Source organism: Centroberyx gerrardi, chromosome 15 (genome assembly GCF_048128805.1).
Source record: "Centroberyx gerrardi isolate f3 chromosome 15, fCenGer3.hap1.cur.20231027, whole genome shotgun sequence".
Taxonomy (NCBI): Eukaryota; Metazoa; Chordata; class Actinopteri; order Beryciformes; family Berycidae; genus Centroberyx; species Centroberyx gerrardi.
The window spans coordinates 19,115,189-19,141,447 of NC_136011.1; the positions used below are offsets into that span (position 1 = coordinate 19,115,189).

General features: G+C 44.1%; 1 protein-coding gene across 2 annotated transcripts in view; it reads right to left on the reverse strand.

Annotated features, from left to right (window-relative positions):
- The window catches only part of bicc1a (BicC family RNA binding protein 1a), a 55,558-nt gene that overhangs the window by 8,996 nt on the left and 20,303 nt on the right, over nt 1–26,259 (reverse strand). The window contains exons 3-13 of one of the 2 annotated variants that reach the window (XM_078288728.1): nt 21,813–21,882; nt 17,025–17,104; nt 15,494–15,652; nt 14,000–14,053; nt 9,534–9,716; nt 7,113–7,364; nt 5,308–5,439; nt 3,290–3,494; nt 1,061–1,226; nt 912–916; nt 355–536 (exon numbers count right to left, since the gene is read on the reverse strand). In XM_078288728.1, coding sequence (XP_078144854.1) covers nt 355–536; nt 912–916; nt 1,061–1,226; nt 3,290–3,494; nt 5,308–5,439; nt 7,113–7,364; nt 9,534–9,716; nt 14,000–14,053; nt 15,494–15,652; nt 17,025–17,104; nt 21,813–21,882 — 1,488 coding nt within the window. Of the gene's footprint in view, nt 1–335; nt 537–911; nt 917–1,060; nt 1,227–3,289; nt 3,495–5,307; nt 5,440–7,112; nt 7,365–9,533; nt 9,717–13,999; nt 14,054–15,493; nt 15,653–17,024; nt 17,105–21,812; nt 21,883–26,259 lie in introns of both variants that reach the window. The other variant, XM_071909994.2, reaches the window with a different exon arrangement.

The following is a 26,259-nucleotide window of genomic DNA, read 5'->3' on the forward strand; positions in this document are numbered from 1 at the left end:
GTTGGGGGTATGGGGTTCGCAATTCGATACAACCATGACCATGACACCATGTAATAAATAAAAGTTCAAAGACAACTAAGTATGACAATGGCATTGGCTGGCTAGAATGTAAACAATTTATTAATTTCATTACAAAGTGCAAATAATACAATTTCAATGTAGAGCTTGTAAAATTGTGATGGGCAAGCCGTCTTATTTGTGACTACTAGAGCAGAATAAAATGTAGCTAATATCTAATATTCATTTTTCTGCCCCACAATACGTATTGTCACATTTTTGTATTGCGATATATTGAATTTCGATACTTTCATACATGCCTGAAAAAGTAACATGACAAATTGCACCTACCTTGACATGTCCATTGAGAGTGCAGGGGCCCTTGGTGCAGTCGGGAACCCCATTGGGCTGCTTGTCTATGGGAGCCAGGCCAGGTGGGGGGGAGGGCGTACTCTGGGTGTAGCCCTGCACCCCTGACAGCAGGATGCTGCTCAGGGTGGCCTGGGTGGCAGGGTGCAGCATCAGCTGAGATGAGAAGCCTGAAGGGGGGAAGAATTTGCTATTAGCAAGGAAAATGTGTACATTTACCTACAACATCTATAGTCAGTGTTTTTCAAAAATGTACGACACAATTACATAAAATACTTGAATTGAATAATTGAATAATGTTTAGAATTTAAGTTCCACCTCAGAGTAAGATGAGATGGAGCATAATGAACTTGTAAATGAACCTATAAGTTGCATGGGTTTTCTATATAGATATAATGTATAAACTCTCTCTACAGTGTCACAATGGATAGAAATTCATTTCTCTAATTTGAAATATACATAAACGCTAAGAGAATATGTGTGTGCGTGTCTGTGTGAAAACAGTACTCAATCTGTAGAATGAGTTATTTCTCATCCATAAAGACCAGGGCTGGGTTCCCCAAATCCATCTTATTTCATTTTATACCACGATCATCATTACGAGGTTATGTTACATTGCGAGGTTAGAGCAAAGACAATCTTGACTCTAAGATGAGAAACCCAGCCCAGAGCCAGACAGCACTGCCCATTATACAGACCTTGGGGGCTGGTGAGGGAGCTGGGCCAGAGGGAGGGGGAGGGTGTGGGGGTGCTGGGGCTGGGGGTCTGCAGGGGGCTCATGGAGGAGTTTAAGCTGTTGAGGACCGAGTTTGGGGCGGGGGAGTTGCTGAGGGAATGGGGTGCTGTTGCACCCAGGAGACCTGAAGAGAAAAGAAAGGAGGAAAGAAAGAAAGGAGAGAACAGTAGACGGATGGATCAGCGGTGGTCCTGTCAAAGAACAGAACCATTTTTCAAGCTAAACACATGTTACATTTAGACACTCGGGAAAAACCTCTGGCCTTCCAGCTATTTAACTGGAATGCCATCATATTGCCATCAACCAGACAGCAAATGAGAGGAAGAAATGCTTAAAATCTGCAAGGCCATGGATGCAAAAGCACATATCCTGTATGTCCCCATACTAAATAACACCATGCTATTGAGAGCACCAACAATGTGGTGCTTGCTGTATCAACCCAAACAGTGTATGAAAACAGAAAGAAGCAGGTCTGTGGCTTTAACAAGGGGCTAGTTTGGCTCCAGGAATAAGGCTAGGGATTCTTCTGGCAAGCTGGCCTGTAATCTGATGAAGAGAAGCATGTAGCAATTACTAAAGGCCAGGATGTGGCCGTCCATAGCTTCACCCCCGGGCCCCAGGGTTTGAGCGAGAAGGCAAGAAATGGCTTCTACTGCAATGGGACACAATGAGCACGTCGCTTTGGAGCATATTCTTGAATACACCTCGATCCAGAGGTGGGGACTCGAGTCATACTTGTAACTGCTTGACTTGACTTGACGCATGAAGAGAATACTTGAGACTTGACTTGACTTGGGTTCTGGTGACTTGGGACTTGACTTTGACTTGTACTTTGATGAGCTGAAAAGGTTTCTCAAGTCTTGACAAAAGATCTTGTGTTTGTGTAAATGACTTAGATTGGAAGTTATGAGACTTGCTCCACCAGACGAAACTGATTATAGAAATCAATCTCATGATGCTCTTACCAAGTTTTTATTCTATTAAAACCATATTGCATTGAAAAGTCCAAGATATTTTGTTTTCTTTAAGATACTAAATTGATACTGGACTCTTGATTTGTTCTAACTTAACTTGGTGTTCTACATTTAGACCTGAGAATTGGCATTAATGACTTGGACTTGAGACTTGTGCCTCAGGACTTGAGACTGCCGAGAAAAGTTGACTTGGTCACACCTCTGCCTCGATAAAATAAACTGTGATAATGGCTATTGGGGGCATGCGCTATAGCCATGAGCTGCTTCCTGTCAGCATATTCCACTATTTTCTCTTCCCGCTGCCTTTGATGCATTATTCAGTTTGATAAAAAGCACGTCTATGATTTTTCAACACTTTGAACCCCAAAAACTTGTTATCTCTACCACATGAAAGCATGACGCAGATGATTGCGGCTAAATATTAAATCAGAAAATACTACACCTAGTACCATCAATTAAAAGTGACCCTTGAAAGAAGTTATCACAAGAACTGTTCTAGGCTGAACCAGTCCCATGCCGTCATGTTGAGGTCAGCTCAGCGGACAAACAAACTCCTACACAACTACAACCATCCATCCTATGATTCATAAGCAGATGATTCATTCGAAGTAGCGCAACCGAATTCATACTGAGGTTATTTTCTGATGGTTGACTGATCAAAGACCTGCACATGTGGGACAGGCTTCTTGGCATGAAATTCATATCTTCATGGTGAGGTCAGTCTCGCAGACAAACAACTCCTACTGTACAGCATATAAAGATGTTGGTGCCATGACTCACTGGCCATGATTCATATGAATGTTGAGAAGATATATTTTTTTTATCAGACTAAAATCACTCGCACTTCGTGATTCAGTAAACCTGGTGATAACAAGCTTTAAGGATGGTCTGGCACAGAGATATTATCGATTAATTTTTTTTTTTGCTAGGACAATGTTCTCATTGTCGGAGTGTGCGACTGGTAGAGAAGCGAATGACATTGACGTATGAGGACATTAGTTCCTCTACAAAGACATTTCATCGAATGCATTTTGAGTGAGAAAAAAAAAAAAAGCTGCTGCCTTTGTTTCTTTCCTCGCTGATTTTTCTTTCTCATCGATGTTGTAAGAACGAGGTCAGAAAAAAGAAAGCAAAAGGAAAGAAAAGTAGCACTTTCTTAACAATCCGAAAGGTCTCCTGAGATCCGACCAGAGAATTCAGACAATCTCATTACCCAGAGTGTTGAGCCCCAGGCCAGCTGAGGCCAGGATGTCCAGGCCGACGGGGCAGATGAGGGACGGGGAGGGGCCGTTGGTGGAGGGGGTCACCGCCGCCGATGGCGAGCATGACGACACGCCGTTGTTCTCCAGACCCAAGAGAAACTTCCGGGCTTCGTACATGTTCACCGCATTCCTCTCCACGCTCTTGACTATCACAGACTGAGAGAGACGGAGAAGGAGGGAAGGAAGGGGCACATAGGAAGGAGAGGAGAGGGGCAAAGGAGGGAGGGGTTACAGAGACGTGAGGAGAAGGGGATGAAAAAGAAGAGGTGGAGAGAGGGAAAGAGAGGGAGAATGAGGAGTGATAGTTAGAGAGACAGGGAGTGAAAGGGAAGGGGAGGAGGGTGAGGACAAAAGTTTAGAGAGGCAGGAGCAGGAGGGGGCAGATTGGATAGGGAGCGATAAATACCGAGACACGGAGAGGGAGGAGGAGGATGGGGATAGATAGGGAAGGGGATGATAGTACCAGAGATAGGGAGTGGAAGGGAGGATGAGGGGGGGGGAGAGAAGCAGAAAGGGGAGGAAGGAAGAGGGAATTAAGGGTAGATTAGAAGGATAAACATTGAGGCAGGGAGGGAGAGGGAGGGAGGCATGGGGAGCAAGGATCGAGAGAAAACGTTTCTTAATCAATTGCATAACGTATCTCACTCAGTGATATGAGAGAGGAGAATATGAGGCAATATTGGTTACTCAACGTCAGAAGGAGAAATATTAGACTTCGAGGCACTAAATCAAGCAGAAAGAGCTATAGACAGCGAGTGGTTTCCATCTTAATTGAGTTATAGCGTGAGAGACAAAGGGAAATTCGGCACAGTCTCGTACGTTTCCAGCATTAGCAGAAACTGTGCCCTTTCCTCAAAAACATCAAATAAAAAATGAACGTGAGCACAAATCATGTCATCGTTCTTTGCGTTTTGCCAGAGCCGAACCCTTGCCAAATGGATTCCAGTCACGATCAGTCTCTCCCTACACACCCTCCTTTATGGGCCTGCCAAAGCGCCAGGAGCACAGCGGCAAACTGCATGCATTTGGAAGGGCCCTTTGGATTATTGCTGTCACCTCGTTAAAATGTTTAAGTGAAGGGTTCTTGAGGGGATCTGGGCTGGGTCGGTGTTTACACTGGCACCTACACACCAGTCCCCACAGGCCTGTCTGGTTTCGGGCATCGGGCCCTGGCTGGAGGAGGGACGTGGGCACCTAGCACAGGCTGTCAGGACGAGGCCAAGTGGGCTGACGGTAAAATATGATTAGGAATATTATGAGCAGAAGAACAGTAGACTGTGAGTAACAGTAGAGGCTGGCTTTGAATATAACACAGGTGCACCACGCTTAAAAGGTTGTGATATATTTTGAAAATGGTCAACACATTACACTACTACACTAAGGGCCGTATTTACTGAGATGCACGCTAATTACTACCGTGCACAAAAACTCAACTAGCACAGCTTTCTCCAGTTTAGTGCCTGATTCATAAAGACCACTTATGCAAATCAAGTCAGTCACAATTTTCCAATTAGAATACCTGAGGCAGAATATAAGAACTAAGTGCGTATGTCCACTAGGTGAATAATGTTTTAAAATTGTGCAGGGGAGAGAGAGCAAACTGTGATTCCCCACTGTCTTGGTCCAAGGTTTTTTTATTTCATCAAGTAGTGAGGATATAATATGACTTGGCAATCTATAATTTCTTTAAATCTCATCTTCTGACATTTGAAACAGTAATTGCCACTTCTCAGAATACATATTAATTGGGTCAAATGCACTAAAAGTCTCCTGCCAAGTGTCTACCCCATTTCCACGCGCAAAATGCTTGTGTTCACATATTGCTAAATCAGAATTGTCACTTTTTAAACGCACACAACGCCACCGCGGCCCTGTATGTGTAGTTCAACTGATGAAGAAACCACATTATTTGAGGAGGTCATTTTAAGTTTCAACTCCTCTAAAAAACACTCCAGGCTTGGTGTCATACCTTGCTGGGCTGTTTTGGCTTGGGTTTGATACTGATGAAGACATCCAGCTGCTCCATCAGCGCTGTGATACACTGGGGCTCCACCTCAATGTCCTCTTTAATGTCAAACATCAGCACCAGTGGCAGGCAGCCCTGTGGAACACACACACACACACACACACACACACAAAAGCAAAAGACTCGTGTCATCATTTCAGTTGCAGTCAAATACCTTTCAGAGGCTAACTGTAGCATATTATATTTGTGTACTTTTGTTCCCACACTGTATACCATTTCTCACATCAGCAGTGAATTTTCCTCTAGACTATATCATTTGCAGCCCTCCATGTTAGCCATACCAATAAAAACAAGATTCACAGCCGGATTCACCCACGCCCCACACAGAGCTTGGGAAATTCCTCCAAGAGCAATCTGTTTTGCATGATCACCACCACAAGCGCCACAGACATCTGTATTTTGGGCAGAGCGCTGGACAGCGCTCCTATTGTGAGTGTGTGTAATTAGCAGAGTATAGGGCCAGGCTGGTACTGACAGGGCCTGAGATTGGAGCTGTAATCTACAGTCTGGCTGAAAGACGGCAAAACACACAGTACATGACGCCTCTCCTCCTCCTGGACTTCCACTCTCCTCTTCTACTTTCACTGCTACTCCCCTTCCCTCTCCTCCTTTCTGCCTCTCTCCTCTCTCATCTCATTCTCTGCTCTTGTCCTATCCCTTCCAACTCCTCTCTCATAAATCAATTTTTTTTTCTCAGGCAGACAGTGAGAGGCCCCTTCTTGTGTGTCCCGGTTCCAGACCAAGAGAAAGTCACGTTTAGTCACTGAAACAACTTTGGCATTTGCTAAATGTCTTTGGGGCCAAATGGGAGACCGCAGACAAAGAAGGCAGTCCTGGCAGAGTTACTGCCCCACATTATAGATCTCCAAACACAGAGCCAAAGATGTTTATGACTGTAATGTTTTAAATGCGACCAGCTCAGCAGAAGCTTTCCGCCAAAGATAATTAAACAGCCATCATTTTTACACATTTCTGAAACCCATGTCTCTGATTATATTCCTGAGTAATTCAGATAAGAGTAGCCTCAGTGGTCAGGGGCAACAAGACAAGAATGACCACAAAGCAATTTGAAACAACAGATATCTATATGTGAGGGCCTTCCCCTGGTCCAACAAGCCAATGCTAGAGTGCTGACCTATGAGCTACTGACAGGGGAGACCGCACAGAAATGTAAATCAACCAAAATCTATGTGTGAGGAAAGTCATCACCATTATCACCAATACCAATAATGTGTAAACGGAAAGGACATTTACAACTCAAGCCAAGTTGACACAAATATGCATAAATATCCATGTGGCAGCAATAAATTATGGAGGTCAACCTTAAGTAGGCTACAGATCATTGTTTATCTGATATGGGCATTTCAGCAGCTTGACCAGAGCCAAGCAAATCTTTCCCAAGGCCATTCAAAACCCTTGAAGGCAATCATGGTTAAATTGTCAAACCCATGGTTAACTTCTCAAAACCCGCGCATCATTCATTCACACACACACATACCATGATGATGTTAGTAAAACAACGACATCCATTATAGCTACCGCACATCGTCTGGAATCTCTAAATCTATATGTAAGGCGTATAGATTACTGTTGATTCAAGTTAGTCATTCTTATGGAGTGGTTTTCTGGCCAATGCCACCCGTTAACCACAAAACCAACAAAGCTTAGCAGTTACAGTAAATGCTCTCTACCTAGTGGATGTCAATTAACAAAACACACCGACACACACACACACACACGGGACAGACCATGAGGTACTGGCGTGCCAGGCAGACGGACTCGATGGTGCCCTGAATGTAGACTGTGGATTTCTTCTGGGGGCTGTTGGGGTCGGGGAAGTGGATCTGGGCTCCTGTCCTCTGGGTGATGTGTTTGATGTTGCTGCCGTTGCGGCCCATCATGAAGAGGTGGTGCTGGGGCGCGATGTCCAGGTGGGTGCTGACTGAGATGGCGCTGGCCAGGCTGCCAGCCAGGTGCTCCAGCAGCAGAGCTGTGCCCCTCTGCGGAAAACAGGGATGACAAAGTATTAAAGTATATTAAAGATATAGTATATTAAAAAAATATATTAAAGATGGTACTTTCAAAACTATATATTTGGGTTGGGGGAAAAAATAGAACTATATTCATTGCTCAAATTTTCGAAAATTCAAACATGATTCCATCTTCAAAATGGTGTGTAAACAAAAGTCTTATAATAACTAATAGCTTTAATAATATTCCATTTTAGCTTTAACTATCATGCCAGCATTAATTTTGTATAAGCAGGTGTCACATGGAAAAAATGATTGCAACCTCATTTTGGAACAGGAGTCAGAGTAAGTGAATACATGTTTGACTGTAAGAGAAGAGCCACTACATCTATGGTATGAGAATCTATTTATGGACAGTGAAAGCAAGACAATATTGCACAATCTGTTCTGAATGTGTTTCAGACATGAGTCACAAACTTATCACAAAATATGGCAAGCACTGCAAATGAAATCACATGAAAAAGTGATGAAAGCCAAAGTCTTTGTTAGAACAAAGCTGAAACAATATTTCATTTAGAATAATTTCTACACCAGAGTAATGTTGTGTCACCCATTTCCCAGACGAACACCAGTGTTTTCTATATAACCAATGGAAACTATTGTATTTTCCATTGCATCTGCTGGCCAGTTGAACAGTCTCATTCCTTGCTGTCTCTACTACGCCTCTGCAAGCAATCACTTGGCCTGGAAAAGAAAGCCGTTTCCAGTGTGGAACTAGAGAGTCCACACGCTGAGGCCAGCATAGCCCAGCAATCCACAGCGGTTTTGGCAATCTTCTAAGGTGCTCCAAGGGTCTCGCGCCACCACATAACATAGCACACATATTCCTCTAATCCCCTAGCCTTGATCTGGCTGCTTCCCAATCCTTCCCAACACTGACCTCTCAGACCTACCACAAACTCAAGGGCCCTCCTTCAGCATACACACTCATGCACAAACACACACAGCACACAGGAATGTGCACAAATACACACTAGCATCCAAATCCAAACAGGAGTTCACAAACACACGTGAATGAATGTACGCACACACACATGCATGCAGCCCCTGGAAAAATTCAATGGAGATCCATATAGTAAGTAGTGAAAAAGGGTGGTTGGTGGGTCTGAGGTTTGTTGGCATATATGGTGAGAAGGACAGCAAGTGTGTATGTGTGTGTGTGTGTGTAAGCGCACACAAATAGCAGCAGAGTGGGAGCACAGTAAGGAACTCTGGCTGAATCAATTTGAATGGAGAGAGACTGTCTGGACTTGCTGGTACAGTAGCGGTGCTTAGTTAAAAGAGCAGTATCTCCCAGCGGGGAGCTGAACCAACAGCCGTCCAGTTCAAGCGACCCAACATCTCTCAGCACTCTCCTGCCCCTGTGGTGCCGGAGGTAATGAAGCGGGTTATGGGGGAGAAGTGAGGAACGCTGAGAGTGTTGGTGGGCCTTGAAATGGTGTAGTTCAGGAAACCTTCCCTGGTGTGTGGCTGGCCATGTAAACGGGTGGAGGAGGGTAAATGAATGGACTCAAATGTTTTTACATAACATTTAGCTGACACTCTAAAGTGATTTACGGTACAGTGAGTGAGCAGGTAGGAGTTCAGTGTGTTCCAAGGAAACATATTGGCTGTTGGGGGGGTTGAACCTGTGACCTTGTGGTTATGGGCCGGTCTCTCTAACCATTAGGCCACCCTGACTCCCAACTTAAAGTCAAGAACTGAACATGCATTTTTTTTTGATTGACAGACAAGATTGTATAGTATTTTTGTGTATGACTTATGCTACTTTGATGCTATACAAAATTAAAAGTTCCCATTTAGACCCAGTTTTGTGTCTGATCTTTGGATTTATATAGAAAAGAAAAAAACGATCATACCCTTAAAGTCATACTGAAATGAAAAATGATCAAAATCTCACCACTTTTACTTCCTGGAAAAGTTGACTTTGTGTAAGACAGATTTTTTAGCAGTCCTGCCCCTCTGCCCTTCCTATCAAATATATCAACAAACTGCCTTGCTCTCCCTAATCCCATAGATACCCCATCGGTTTACACTTTTACACACAGAAGAAGCTCTCAAAATGCATTTTCACTGCGATTTTAACATGGCACTGGCAAGTTTTTTGTGTTCATTTCCACAGTACGAGACCGTCCTCACCTTGACGGCTGAGGTGTTGTTCTGCGAGCCGCGCACCACGCCGGTGGCCCCGTAGAGACGCGTGGGAGGCTTGAAGGAGACGGTGAGGTTGTAGGTCTGAGAGATGTGCTGCACGGTGGGGGAGCCGGGGTCAGGCTGCACGATGGCCGGGAGCTCAAACGACAGCACCAGAGGCAGCAGCTCCTACAAGATGGGAGGGGAGGGAGGGAAGGATGGAGAGGAGTTTAGAGCGATAGATAAAAGAAAAGAGAGAGAGAGAGGGAGAGAGAGAGAGAGAAAATGAGGTGACAGTGAGAAAGACATGCATAGTATCAACTAGAACTACATGATAGCAACTGGAATACTGCGGTTATGTAGAGTTGGATAGCTCATCACAAAACCGTCATTGCTACTGCATGAAAACTGATAGGAGTTCATCGGTAGAAAACAACACGTATCATTTCCCTACCAGGCAGAGTACAGTAGCTTGTATCACCTTGTCCTGTCGTGAGACCGTGATTAACGCCATTTGGACACGGAGTAAAAACACATGTCAAGAGGTGGAAGGAGATTTCTTTACACGGGGCAGACATATGTGTATCCACACACAGACATAACAAGCCTCCCTTCAGCAGGGAGTGGCAGAACACGGCATGTAAATCTGTCAGCTCGAATAAATCCAGAGAGGTCAATCAGTGAGAGGTCAGCGGCGCCAGAAATAAAAGATACGCCCTTTATTATGTGAAGTACGCTACCGTGTTGTGGTGCCACTTGGGAGACTGCACCACCGCATAATGTTTGAATCAAAATATGGCTTACAAATTCTGCATAGCTTCACTCCAATGGCCTATATGGCCTGCTGGTTCTCATATGTTAATGTGAAGTCAATACATCAAACCACAAAACTGCACAACTGTAGACGCTGAAGAGCAACAGACAAAGTCATTCAAATTAACTCTGTCATTTAGATCACAGCAGTCATTCAGACCGAATAAATGCAGACAAGAAGGCTTTAGTTCATGCATACACATACTCATGCACATATGGGAGAGAAGTCACACAGGTACACACCCATACACACACACACACACACACACACACAACTGGGAATGTACACATACGCACACACAAGGACGGAATATGAATATACACACACACACACACACACACTCGCACACAGTGTTATCCAAACACTGACTCTTGGGCAGAGTGCCACTATGGTTTTGGCTGCCAGTGAAGGGCAAGCAGCATGAATTGCTCTGACCAAAGAAATGCATCCCTGATCAGTCCCATATGCGCTTGGCCTTACATTTATATCACGTTTCAGCACTCGCTCTCTGAGGGATCGAGAAATTTAGGTCAGCGCCGAGGGAAACGCAGGAGAGGACAAGCAGAACAGCGGGACGCGGGCGCTGAATGAAGAATAGGCCGATTTACAGTGGAGCTGACCTCAGCTTTTTCAAAAAGGTCTACCTGGCAGATATGAGCCTCATATGTATTTAATCTGAAAGCACTGTAAAAAGCCTCAGTTCTCCTGACATAAGGGTGAGAGAGATGAAGAAAAATGAAAATATCTGCGAGGTAAAAGCGTCTGACTAGACTTTTCATCACCCACGCATCAGCTCCACCTCGGAAAGCTTCTAGAAATCCCCGGAGAATCCATCACCTCAACAACAGACTTGTTGCAGATTCAAACAGATCTCCACCCAAGAAAGACCCTGCAATACTTATAGTGGACTCTTAAGGACCACTATAGCCTGAATCTTAAGGGAGATTCCTCACATCTGTAGTGCAGCAAAGGGATAAGCCATAAACCAACCACTTCTGGTTTCAGGAGCGATGGGGGAGGATGTGGTTGACGGGCCACCCAGGACCGACCACATACTGTATACTGTTATATACTGGCAACCTAAACACAGGAGGGCAAGAAACGGAGAAAGCCTCTCCTTCCTCTTACTCCCAACATTGTGGGGAATTAACATTGACTCCTAATACACAGTATCCTTGCAGTCATTGGTGCCATCTTCAAAAGGCTGTGGAGTGGTAAAGTGAGGATGAGAGGGGATGGGAAGAACCCTCCTTGTAAGCACAACATTTCCCTCTCTCCGCCCTTTGTAACTATGGATTTAAAAGGAAAATTGGTGGAGAGACAATATTTTGCCTGCTCACCATCTTGTTTGTTAAATTTGTGCTAATCAGCCCCTGGTGTCCATCAATGTATCTGATCAATTGAGGAGCTTTGTTTCAAAATTAGATATCCACCATTTGAAAACACTGACAATTCAGTTTTTTCAAATGATGGATATCTCATTTTGGAAGAAATCTCCTCAATTGATAAGATACAAGCTGATTGCCGACATGAAATTAAACCTGTTTTTGGAGAATTTTCTTTTTGCCATTTTACCATCTTTGCCTACCAAATCCTAACATTATTGGGGATCAAATTATCTGTAATTCTGAACTGCTGATTGGTAGATTTTGAGTTACAGATGTTTCTTAAAATGGATTTACAGCGTTTTGGAATGAAACCCTTCAATTACACCCACTGTGCACAAGCTAGTATGAATTTGACTGCCAATTGCTGTGCATGTACTGAAAACACAGATGAGCATCTTGCCTAGGTGCAGGGGACAAAAATGTGACAAAAGGCTGCCGATTACCTGGTGAGACCTGAGCAGCGCTGTGTTTCGGCTATATATGGTATTAAAGACTGAAGAGTACTGAGTGCCTGGAATTCAAATGTAAAAAAATGTATAAAAACACTTTACTTCCGTACCTTACCACTTGCTGAATTTGAGAAGATTTCCTCCTGGTTAGTGATGCGTAGTTAATAGCCAAATTAAAGCTATGAGTAGAAGGACTGCCTAGTGGGGAGTGTTGAGTAGTCTTGTGTGGAACAGCAAACAAGCTGTTACGGTAAAAAGTGTTAGGATGAGTATGGAAGTCTGAGTCTGGGTCCAGAGAGAGAGAGAGGCCAGGTTGACGGAGAGGGAAACTTGTCTTTGATCCACCCCACTCATCCGCTGACTGTGTGTTTTTTGGAAGGCAGAACAATCCGTGCGGTTCTCAACAGCTTATATTATAACCCCTTCCTACAACACGGGTACGGTCAGGTTTGGTTACTCTTTTTTTTCCCCCCACAGCAAGGAAGTGGATGAAATGCGCTGCGGCTTGCTGCTTGTGAAAATACCCGTAAAGCACGGAGAGATATGTGTGCGCACACATGCCAGCATGTGCCAATACACACTGCACAAACATCCAGCGTACCCTTCTCTCTCTCTCCCCGCCTCACACTTCACTCGCTCACTCACTCGATCATTCACTCACTTACTCAGTCTCACACACATACACGTAGTGTTGTTAGTCTTGGTCAGTCCATAGTGGAAGAACGTGTTCACTGTAGAGAACTGTTGCGGTGTTGAAATACAGCTTAAGTTCACGGCTGTAACAGTTCGCACGAGCGTAAAGGTCCTCCGCCCACACAGCTGAGGCCGAGACTCCTGGCTGGAGCTGCGGCTGGGGGAAGGGCTTCCAGTCAGACTGAAACAGGAGCCGGAGAGGAGAGGAGGCTGGGGAAGGAGCTGGAGAGCGGGTTGGAAAAGGAGCTGGGGCTGAGATTCATGCTCGCATTTAACCATTGTTCTAGGGAAGTGGCTAGGGAATAGGCTACGGATGGCGCTTGCGGCTTGGAACAAGTGCTGAAATTGTGCCTGGGAATAGAGCTGAAGCTCTGGTTGAGGCTGGGGATAAAAAACTGAAAACACACAAACTGGGGCTTGGGATGCCACTAAAGCTGAAAATGGGGAAAGGCTTGAGCTGAGAATCACACAGGAGCAGCTCCAACCCCAGCAAAAAATACGGCTGCTTATTGGAGCGAAGTCTGGCAGCTGGAGAGATGATTGGCATGTGTGAGCACAGTCCACTCTGCTCCGGGCCAAATGGACAGGAGCGCAGGCTGGATTTGAGTTGCTTATTCCTGTCCCCTGCCACATGAACTATGGTCAGGTTACTACCAGTTCATACACACTGCTGTCACAGTCAGTCAGAAATCAACTGGATGATGATTCCAGTGAGACTATCAGAGTGAAATAAACGAAATAAAAGAATAAAATAAATATTCAGATATATCAGATTTTTTTTTTCATTCTCATTATTCTGTTTAATTTATATGTTGTTGTTTTTTATTCTCTTTTTCAGTTTGGCCTGGATTGGGTGTGTGGGGCAGCAGCAAATAAGTAACATTAAAGTTACACTATTATGATCATTATGATCATTATGTTTACTGTTGTTATTACTGTTATTATCGTTACTATTATCATCAGCATTATTATTATTGATTGTGAAAATATGCAACTGTAGAAATTATGCTCTACCTGCATCCCAGGAAAATGAATAAAAAGAGAGAAAGAAAAAAGAAATATTCAGATTAGAGTGGACATATGGTTCCTTAAGACAAATGAGGCTGATATTTGAGAGTTCCAACTTACCCTTATTTTGGCTCGAGCTGCCTCCACCCCTCCTGGCTGCCCTGCGATGGACACCTGTTCACAATGAGAAACAACACGCATCAGTTAGCCAAGCCAAACCCTGTCCAAGAAACACAATGGCTCAGAGCGTTGCATACAGTTGCATGTTATTTCAATGCTGGGAGCAAAAACTTAGAACACACACACACAATGGAAAGAAAAAAAAAGCAGAAAGTTTAAAGGCCTCCTCTGAAGTGAAAGTTGATACTTAACTCTTTGCAAATGTATTTTTGTGACTTATTTCCATAGCTAATGTTTTTTAATCAAGAACCACAGAACCATTATGGTCAGAAGTGCATTCATGAGTCCAACATCACGATTAGAAAAATGGCCTCCACAATTAAAGAAATTGCCTTTTCAACACATCCATCTAAGATGAGGGGCTCGATTAAGATAAGTGCCTCAGAAATGAAAAAGATGATAAACGCTCTCATTATATTTCTTGCCAATAGATGGGCAAATTTCTCTCCTCTTTCATTCTTTTCCCCCTTTATTCTTCACTCCCTCCCTTTCACTCCCTCCCTTTCATCGGCAACTGCTCACCATAATGGAGCAAACCATGAATTGGCCCACAGTGTCATCGCTAAAGCCAATAAGTGCTCCAGAACACATCAAGCCCTGTTTTTTGGGACCAGCTGGTATAAAAAAAAATAAATAAAAAATACAAAAAAACTCAGGGTAGGTCCATCTGGTTCATCTCAGGGCCTCCATTACTTCCACATGAACACACACACACACAGAGCAGGGTGCTGTAGTAAGTAGCAAGACCTCCCTTCAACCAAAGGACCCGGGTTCAAGCCCCACGTCAGCAAGCATCTGACCTACTGAAGTATCTTTGAGCAACACACTGAATCCCTACCAGCTCCAGCTAAATTAACTTGTGAGTATTTCCATACACAGGTGCATCGTGGAGCACCTGGCATAGCCAAGTCCACTAATGCAGCGCCTGGCTCCTCTGCTCCCCTGAACCCTTCAGACTACAGTTTAATGGTAATTACAGCAGAATCCTACTGCTCTTCTAGTCAGTCCAGCCCAAACACACCAGCTTCCTGTGGGTCGGCCAATCAAAACAGTCAACTGTACCAGCTCTCTGCAAGCTGCCTAGTCCGAGCCCCTCTGACAGATAGTAAATGGACTGGATGGGCTGCATACCAGATCAAAAAGGGACCGGTCCAATTGAAGTAGTTTGGAAACCAAAATAAGCTGAGTTTAAGACTGAGAAAACTCTTTAATCGTCGAGGGATGAGTTTAGCAAACATCCAAGGCAGCAAATCCCAGTACACTTGCTCTCAACACATAGCAACGGTCCAATGTTGTGATTCAGGAGATTAAAGCAAAATCTTCGCTAAAGCAAAGTCTTTGATCAGCCAGCAATTAAACAGCATCCTCCACAGCTCTCTCTCTTATGCAGGAGTGTGACTGTACAGAGTAAATACACGCTGTGGCCTCACACACCTGGTTGCTTTTCTCTGCCTGGTTGTTCCTGTTGGAGTCAGGGAAGTGGATGTGGCAGCCCGTCTCCTCCATCACTTTCTTGATGTTGTTGCCCCCTTTACCGATGACGTGGGAGTGCTCCGTGTGCGAAACGTCCATCTTCAGAGTTACCCTGTTGCTCTGCTGAGCGCGAGAGAGAGGGGTGGGGGTGGGGGGGTGAAAGGATGATTAACAATAACAATAGCAGCTCTGTGAGTTGACACTTAACACTACAAATGTATGATGAAAATGTTAGTCATGATACTATAAGGAGCTCTGGGTGAAAGTGTCCACCAAACGGCATATGTTAGAATAACTATCTGTTAAAGAAAGCTACAAAATTGTGCTGTGGTTGAACTAATGGCAGTGACACAGAATGTCTGACTAATAAGAAGGAATATCAAACTTCACAAACAAGACTTCATCCACTGCATTCATTCCAGGTGGCACTGTTAAAAATGTTGCTGTAGCTCTAACTTATTCCCCAGATGACTGTGTGTATGCCTGGTGCACACTGTGGCGTCGGCCATCTATAGCATATTATTAAGGCATATAGTAGTGCAGCCAACACTGCCGTAGCTCATAAAACTCACCAGATAACCGTCATCATCAGTCAACAAATCAACAAACATGTCTGTTTTTATGGCTGTGTGGCATTTTTACGAGTAAACAAACTATGAAGAGCGCCAAGACGTTGCTCTCTCCTTCTACCCCCCTGGTTCTCACACTGCTCCTCTGGCTACAAACGCTGCTTCACTGAAAAGCCAATGCAGCATCAGCTCCCTTCGCTCCATCTGGAGAGTCACAAGGCCCATGACCAATAATACACCCCATAAACCCCTTCAGATGTTATAATTATTTAGAAAAGAGAAGCAGATGAGCAGAAACACATGAAGCTAACCATTGCTACATTTGAAAAAAGCTTAATTAAACAATTCTATTGATATATTTCCCAGAAGAGTTCTTTTTGTGACAAAACCTTAATGAAAAATGCAATAACCGAAGCCAATCGTGTGTGCCTTGTGTGTGGCTGTTGTTCGAGTGCATGGATGATTGGCTGCCCGCAGGGGGTGCTACAATGCACTCGGCCAGGTACGTGATTTCTCTGTTGCCATGGAGATGAAGCCTGCATGCACACTGCAAAACCACTACAAACTCAAAATGTGAATATCTGGCTAGATGAGTGCCAACTTGTACCACACCGCTGTGTGCAATCTGTCATTTGGACTGCGGGAGAAGGGCAGCGAAATAAATTCTGACAGTGGGAGAAAAAGGGAGAGCAGGACAGATAGACACACACACACACACACACACACACACACACACACACAGAAAGAGAGAATTACACACACATCCTGACTGAACTCCATCTTTACAGCGATTAAAAAAAGGGAGAGCAGGACAGATAGACACACACACACAAAGAGAGAGAATTGCATGCACACACACACACACACACACCCTAATTGAAGTCCATCTTTACAGTGATTAAAAACAAGACGCTTAACTGTACCTTTGTGTCGAGGACGGACATGATTCTGTCTTTGGCTTCCCTCACGTTCTCCCTCTTCCCACACACCTTGATGTGTGGATCTGCAGGGAAATGACAGGGGGAAAAGGAACAGGGATGAGATTAAAAGTGAGAGTGACAACGCGTCCCAAGGTGTGTGCGCATGTATATATGCGTGTGAGAGAGTGAGTAAATGAGAGAGAATGAAGGGCAGAGGCAGGATGTGGAAGAAGTGGGACAGAAGTTAAACCCGTTTAACCAAACATGACACAGTCTGCATTTGTCAACAAATTGCGGTACATCATAGAACGCACCGCGACAGTAATTGCCGCTTTGAAATCTGCCGACTCCCATTAAAGTCGGCAAGAAACCAATCGGTGGGGGGGTGGTGGGTTATATTCAGACAGACAGTCAGTCAATAGAGCACACAGAAGCGCTTTGGGTTGAAAACAGCTTCGGATAATTGTTCTGCAATGAATTAGCCTCAGTAGAAGCTGGAGACAGTCACATGTGCGTCACTTCATTCCCCAGAACCTCATTCTGTCAAATCACTGCAAAGGATGTAACAAGAACTCTGCCCGTTTTTCAACCTCTTTCTCAAAATGTGTGTGTGTGTGTGTGTGCGCAAGTCAGCCTGCCTGTGTGTGCGTGTGTATGCTCTCCTTTTCCTGCCGTCACACATAAACTGAATGTACAAACTATTACGGACACTTGCTCTTTTCATGAAGTGCACTGATGAGGTGAGTCCAGGCAAAAGCCATTATCCTTTATTGATTTTCTTTATTAAATCTAGACCAGTCACGAAGGAGGAGATTTAGATGAAGGGCAGCAGATGAGTTAGAAAAGGATTTTTACGCTTTGAAACAATTGAGATGAGGATTGTGCAAAAGGGGCTGCAACTCCATATCAGGAATATGTCCCTAACATTTTGTACATTCAGTGTAGAACCAATGCCGTCTCCTGCAGTGCAAGAATTACAAATAAAAATTACCTAAATAACTAGATACCACTTTGCAATTGAAACTGCGATATCCTACTTTGCTGTGTAAATATATCGAGTGGGCACACAGAAGATCATGTGAGTAAAGGTACTAATAGTTTGAGTAAACTGTACTTTCAGAGACCTCCTTCGCCACGAAATACCGCCGCTAAAATAACCAAACACTGCATACCTAAACCATCCAAGGCTAACGCTTGTGTCTGTATAGCGTTGGGTAAGCCTACATCTGGCTCTGCCGCACGCCAGGCCCCCGGAGAACACTAATGTGAAAACACACAGACACATCCACATGCGCACATATCCAAGTGTGCACGTTCACATGCACTCATACACATCCACAGTCCGTCGCCCCCGTGTTAACTCTGCTGAGTGGCAGGAAGTCGGCTAAGCCCCCTTCCAGGAATACCCCTCCCAACACACACACACTGAGCATCTCAGATTTACAGTATAGCCTTCGGACGGGACTCACAGAAACGGATTTATTGTTTCACTGGGTCACTGGGACCTCAGAGAACCCCATTGTTGCCTGTTTGGGCTTTTTGGGAGCTTGGGAGTGCAAAGGCCAGTGCAAAATGAAAACAGCAAGGAAAAAAATAGCTAGATCCCATTTGTGATGAGCGAAGGCCTCAATTTATAAAAGTTTTTCATTGTGTCATCTGCCACTACCCACATCAAAGATTCACTCACAGAAACCAAACCAAGATACTCTTGACAGAGCAGCAAGGGCAGTGCATGATCCAAGTTATTCTCCTTCAGAGAGCAGAGTGAGATGGCTTGGCTAGGATGTGGAATCTCGTTGCTGGGAAGTATCTTAGGGAGCCTTAGCTCTGTGTTTTATGAGCGGAGGGGACTGTGGGAGCCACAGAGGGCGACACGGGGCCAGGCAGCCTCAGTACACTATGAGAGATGCAAGATCACATGGGGGGGGGGGGGGGAGAACAGCAGTCCTTAGAATGGCAAGAACCTAAACAAAACAAATCTCTAAAAAATCCCTCCCTAATCCAAACTGAGTTGCATCACAAGAGGGGCGGCGCCGTCCGAGACAGGAAAACAAAGGAAAAAGAACAGCGAGAGCGGCCAGGGACCCTTCACAGGCTCTTGTTCCAGGAAATTTTCCAAACATACAGCTGTTGCTGAGGACAATAGAAAGTCCTCCACTTCCGCCTGCAGCACCCTCTGCGTCCAGTAGGGGGCGTTTGGTCCTTCCACTGCCCTCGCTCTAACCTGCACAGCACATCTGGCAAACATTAGCCGGCCTAAACGAGTGTTGCAGTCGTGATGTAGAACACCCCCGCATTTTTGAAGTGGAGTGTGCTGCGTGCTCTTGTTTGATGATTGATTGTGGAATAAAAAAACTGTACACCTCAAGTCTTAATTTGGCACATGCAACACCTATAAAAACAAACAATAACAAGGTAGACATGCAGCTGCAAAATGTGAGCGCTTTCAGTCGCACGGCTTGGTAGTTTCACTTGACAGAAAAAGAACCTTTTGACCCTCGTCTCTGTACTGGCAAAGCTAAAGCATTTTTCCAGCTAGGGCTTACATCCGAAAATACCACACAAATGAAGGGGATTAAGTCCTTTTGGCTAGGCGATTCTCATTCAAAACATCTGTGGAAATGTTGAAACAGACAACTGGCAATTGTGAGTGGCATTAAGGAATTTATCACATTCAATTAAAGCATCACCGCTTAATAGAGGCCTTAAGGCGATCAATACATTGATTCGGCTACATTTAATCAAACAATCAGTCAACGCTATAGTGGAGTAGTCAGAAAAGGAAAAAAATACCTTTAGCAATAAAACATTTCATCTGATAAAAGTCGCAGTGCCACTGGGAAATAGTATTCATCATTCCATTTCATAGTTTATTCCGAAGATGTAACACAAACCTGGCTTGTGCATCAGCGGTACGGCTCCTCTGTAATAAATCACTGACAGTGTATTGATGATGGCTTGCTCCGGAGGCTAACAACTGGCCTTATCACACTTGTGCAGGTGGCAGCGATAGCTAGCTGAGGGTGATATATGCAATAGAGGAGCTGGCATTTTGATGGAGTGTGGGCCAGTATGGAGAGAGGTTACAATACATACAAACCCCTCACACCTGCCGCTATCCTGCCGGGCGTAACTGATCCTAGACAGCTCAGGAAACAAAACGCTAATGTAAGATACCGGGAAAACAAGGCAAAATAACACCCAACATTCAAGATTACATAAGATAACTCAAAATAATCCATTACCCCCCCCCCCCCCCCTCCCCGCCAAGAAAACAACTACGTCACTGGCTATTTCAAGGGCAGGTGATGGCGGCGGCGAAAACTAGCTGTGGCTTTGTGTTGGCGATATCAAGTGTATGAGTGATGAAGGAAGAATGGAATGTGGATCTCTGTCAACATTGATTCTAGTAATTTTCCTGATGGCTTCCTTGAGGTTTTACCCCCAGGTGTAGCGTCTTCAGTCGTTCTCTGTAAAAGTCAAGGCTGATTACTCTGTAAGGAGGTAGAAGATGTTCTTTCCTGCCATCTCGTTCTCTTTCTCTTTCCCACCCTCCTCCCCTCGCTCCCTCCCGTGACCCCAGGTTGTTAGAACACATGGTCAGGCCCACATGTGTCTCGTCTCCGACGAACACAAAAATGCAACACATGCATTCGCTCATAAGATAACTGCGAGTGATTAGCCAACATTCTTCCCCCTCTGCTCTCGGTTTACGCAACACAGAGAAAGTCTGACAGCCAACAAATCATGGGTCAGAATATTAAACAGTCTCACTGCACACACAGAACATCACTCCCCGATGGAGGGCGCAGGTTTTGTGAATGAACTAATACTTGACGTGAATGACTGGTTGTCTGAATGGGATGGGCAGGACCAACCGTTGATTAATTTGTTGAGGAAGGCTATTGAAAAAGATTCTGATGTAACCTTGTCAACATTTGCGGTACGGACTGAGGAAGTTACATAATGTCACTGGATTCCACATCTGGCTCGAAGACGCACACTGGCGATTCTCCTGGGGACAACAAAGTGGGCACAGCTACAACTAACCCCCCCCACCCACACCCCCACCCCCACCCCCCACCCCCCGGAAGAGCTTTAAATAGCCGTGATAATGTTTTATTGGCAACAGAGCGCTGGAACAACTTGGCCATTAAATGCATAAACTCCCACCCCTCCACCCCCGAAGAAAATCACAATTTTTTTAGTGCAGATGAAATTACTGACCAGTGAGGAATGGAAAACATGCAAGCTTTCATCTTTTCAAACCTTCCAATTAAAGTTTGAACAATGAACGCTAACGCAACCTTGAAATACTTCTCTCTTGTCTGGCTGAGTCTAATGACTTTCCTGAGAACATTCTTCTGGTTAAAACAACACCGGCTCTTAATCATTAACCTGACTTAAGAGGGGGGAAACAACGCAACTGAGTTGTTATTGGAGATTCACACATTAAATTCAGTTTAGCATTTAGTTTGGTGTTACCGCCACACATTGTCACAAACCAAATTACTTGTGTGCACTGCATTTCTGTGAAATGAAGTGAGGAGCATTGGAGTCAAGAGCTTAAGGAAAACTATGGAAGCTTATTTGCTGGAGGTAGAGCTTATAAAAAAATGATGCATTTGGTGCATCATACATTCGGTCTGCTTATTTGAAATCAGACTTATACATGCTCTTGGTCCAGCATTCATCAAATACTCAAACCACACAAGGCAAAAGCAATGGAAGCAGCAGTGCATGGGTCCAGCAGGAGAATCATCTGGGCATTAGAGAGAAAAGATGGGTCACCTTTTTTAGACTTGGCTCCGATCTTCAGTTTAGAAGGCCAGGCTATCTGTGTTTTGGTCTCATCCATGACCTGGAACAGAGAGGGGTCACACTTGTCAGAGGGAATAACAACACATGTTATTTTAACACATTAAATATTTCAACTTGAAAATTGTTCCTGCAACATAGTGTTAAATATGTACAGTACATGTTTTATCATCTATAAACTTTATTTCATTGTAAAGCTAAGCTGCCTCTCGCACAAAATAAAGTCATAAATGCAGCACAGGTGTCACAGCAGCCATGGGATATTTCACACACCCAAACAATGTAGTACAGCAGTATGACATGAATTGGATGTTCTTTGAGAGTTAGCTACTGGTCAGTATTACTAACAGCCTTGCAGTGTTCCTTCTGTGTGTGACTGTGGCTTTGGCTAGGTCTGAACTGTGGACAATGCTTCATTGCTTCTACTAGCACACCGAAACTCGTTTCGCCGTGCTGACGTTGGAGAGCACATATGAAACACGGTCTTTGCCATCAGTAATTAGACAGAAAGGCCTTACACACTGAAAGGGGAGAAAAAAAAAGTCTTCCTTACATTATTATTACTATTGGATCCAGAGAAGTCAAAGGAGTTGAAAAGTGTTTCATTCCAGTTTAAATATGCCTTCTGATATAAATATTTCCAGACACTGTATCATTTTTGCTCGACACCCCCGCCCCCTCCCTGAAAAAAAAACGCAGAAAAATCCATCGAGTGCACTTGGCTTTGGCACACGTGAAAAGTGTCAACAACAATCTATGTGCGAGTCCTTTGACAAGTCTACTCATCGTAACCAGGAGCATATGCACGCATGTGAAAAGGGGTGGCGCTGGTAGTACAAAAAAAATAATAAAAAAAATGCTAGATTGAAGCGCTGGTCCAAGAGGTCGTTCTAATCAGGGGATTCTGTTACACAACCTCCTGCTCCTCCTCTTCACCATGAGGAAGCTCACCTCTCTGGCTTCCTGGCTAGTAATCAACCAGACCAACCAACCTAAGAAATGCCTGCCATCACTACTGGTTCATGTTAGTGGAAAAACACAAGAGAAAAAAACATTCCAAACAACCCAAGAGTTAGTCGGGGGGAGAGGGGGGGGGGCACTAACTCTCCTGATGGACCTGTCCTCGTCCTGCACTTCCCTTGTTTTCAGAAAGGTCCTGTCGTCTTTGTTTGTTTTAATGCGTTCCAGGGGTTCGTGTTTTCGGGGCAGAGAAGGAACGGAGCTGTGGCGGCCTCAGCCACGTGAGCTAGCACCCGAGGACTGCATCGACCCATTATACGAGCTGCAGCCGCCGCTTAGGTTTCACCGGTGGTCCAGTGTGTTATGCAAGGAGACACATTTAACTGAAAAGGCAGAGAGAGCTGCATTAAGTGCAATCAGCTTTCTCTGCAAAAATGAGATGTTCGGATTATTATTATTACTGCATTTGACTTTTACAACTCTATTAAAATACTTTCGCATTACTATTAGTATTGGCTGCACTATGAAACGAAAAGAAAAACATTAATAAAGGACAACACCCTGGATTCTTGGGGGAATCGGTGCATAAATCACAAAGGGAAATGCCTAAATTCCTCCATATGCCACTCTGGAAGTAGCCAGGTCTGTTTGGCCTCCTCTACAACAGGTTCTGACAGCTTGTCCTCTGCCTGTCTCACACACCTGTAGAGCAGAGAGATGTTTGGAAGGCCTGATCTGTGCCGCTCTCTTTCTGCAGTTAACACACTCGGGAGTCCATGATGGTTGAGTGGAAGCCCCTTCAAGCCTCACTGGTTTTCTACAACATGCTATAATCAGATATAAATATGGACGGCCTAGGCAAGTGACAGAATGGGGTGCCTAGACCACTACTCTGCCATTAGCAAACCAAAATAAAATACATTTAAAAACACTTGAAGGCAGAAACATCATTTTGCTCAAAAGCAACTGCACTGATTTTATCAAAGCCAGCTGTGAGACCATTTTGTTTTTGCTATGCTGTAAATTCACAGCAAAAATTAAAAGCTCTTCCTACAAAGACAAGTTAGTCCTTAAACAAAATAGGATTCTGCATTCCTCACAAAAACTCATAAAAGCAGATCGTTGTAAGCCAAAAGACCATTGCAAGACACATTTGTACAACAAATGTGTCTTGTTGATGTTGAGTTACATTTTTCCTTTCTCTCTCTTATGCTCTTGGCCCATGCTGCATGTCTTTGGATACTATCATTCTCTAATGGCAGAGAAACATCCTTCCAAGCAGTCACTCTCATGAAATCTCTTGGCTGTGGCGCTGTTTCTACTGAGTGAAGCACAGAACCAAGAGGAAAGTATTTTTTCTGTGCAATGAAAATCAAAACGCTTTCAGACTACCTTTCACTCAGACTTCATTTAAAGAGTAAAATATTTTTGTATGGAACTGTTCACTGGTATCATTAACTGTGACTAAGGTGAAAATGATTCCAGCTTTAGCTTCCAGCATACCAATGTTCTCCCATTAACTTAGACCCTCCTTCCTTCCACTGGAAATCTCCCCATCCTCCTCTCTGCAGTAATATTACAAGAATTGCAATAATATTAGAAGTCTATTCTACCAGTCTGGCTTTCCACACAATGAAATGTTCTGTTCTGTTTGAGCCCTGGACAAGAGAACTGTAATCTACAGCATGTTACCTTCCCACTGTCTTCCCATCTACAATCTTTCTGTCATAGTATATATGAGAAAGCACAATTTATCACAATGACCCCTGCAGCTAAATGCAATTTTTCCTCCATCAACAAAAGTCACACATTCACTTCATCAGCTGGACGATTCAAGAACAAGTTTCTAGGACATTCTGTTCCTGGTGATGCACAGAAATTCCTTTAAATTCTGTCTTTCACCTTCCCTTTTTTTTTTTGGTTTCATTTTTAAATCAGTCTCATGGGCCAATAACAGAGGTTTCTGCTTTTTGTCACAAAGGCGTTCACCTCAACCTCTACCAGAAAAACTTTATCCTGGCGAAAGGAATTTAACACTGCCTCAAACTCTCAGAGGTGGTTAAAATGACTGTGGCAATTTGAGAGCGACTGGCAGATGAGTGATTGCAAACCTCATAAAAAAGAAAAAATCATTCAAAAACAAATCTACTGCAATATATGTAAATACAAAATGCTAGACCTCATCAGGAAATGTCCCATCAGTCCTATCCCAGCAGGTATATGGAAACACTGTTAATACAAAGCAGAGCAGAAACCCATTAAAGTCTGGTGAAACAATGGAGCTTATGATAAAAATGACAACCGTATATTGATAGAGGTAAATCCCAAAAAAAGTCCAAATTTTACAGCCTATTCAATTCCTTTTACCCTATCAATTTTTTCTCTATAGGGTCTTGTTCAGAGGAACTTGTTTCCTGTCCAGCATTGCTGTTCTTGGCAGGCTCCTGCAGATGGGAGTGATTTCTGACAGACCACACACCATTTTAAAGGGTGGATGGCGTTTATTTTTATGAAGGGGCCAGCAAATACCTCTCAAATGGGTCAAGATATTTGCACAAATTAGGTTACCTATACATTTAATGTTCCAGCCTTTCTTCTCTCTGCCACCACACCCTTTCTGAAAGGAATAAATGCATATATATGTAGGACGATGGTTGTGATCAGTTTCATGGCTCGGCCTTGAGATGATGATTGGTTCTTAGAGGTTTGTTGCTGCTGCTGCAGGTAGACGTGCGCAGAGTTGTAAAACGAATCAAACAGGATATCGTTAAGGCAATGTCATGAAGAACGGCACATATGCTTGACACACGTGACTGTGTGCATACGTGTGTGTGTGTGTGTGTGTGTGTGTGTGGCACACCAGCAATCAACATGGCAGGAGCAAGACCTGTTTCCTGCCCTGTTCTGCAATGGTGCAGCTGTTGATTCAGCTGGAATGTGCGTGTCTGTCTGTGTGTGTGTGTGTGTGTGTGTGTGTGTGAGTGAGTGAGGGAGACAGAGAGGGTTGTTGGGGGGTGTAAAGGGGTTGTGAGTAGAGTTAAGAGATTGACTGTGAAGAAACAGCAGAGCTTGAAGCCGACAGCCTAAGCTGGACCATCCCCACGAGACTCTGCAGTCTCAACTGAGTGCATGTTAACAATCCGAGTGCTAACTCGCACCACAAGCCCCATTACATTTGGGGCTAAGACCTCTACCTTAAGGCTAAGCTAAACATATGCATGGTTTTGAAAGAGTAGCCCACATTACAAAGAGGGCACTTTCGCAAAAACATCCTACTGTTGAAATGCATCAAGGGGAAATATGCTTCAAGGGATGGAACAAAAGAAACCAATTTAAGTTGCTTTACAACCACCAAACATGTCTTTATATATTTTGTTGTGATGGCATTCATACTAGCTTTCTCATTTCAACATCTGATGATTTTCTGCCAACCACACATATCATTATTTTTTGCCCTATG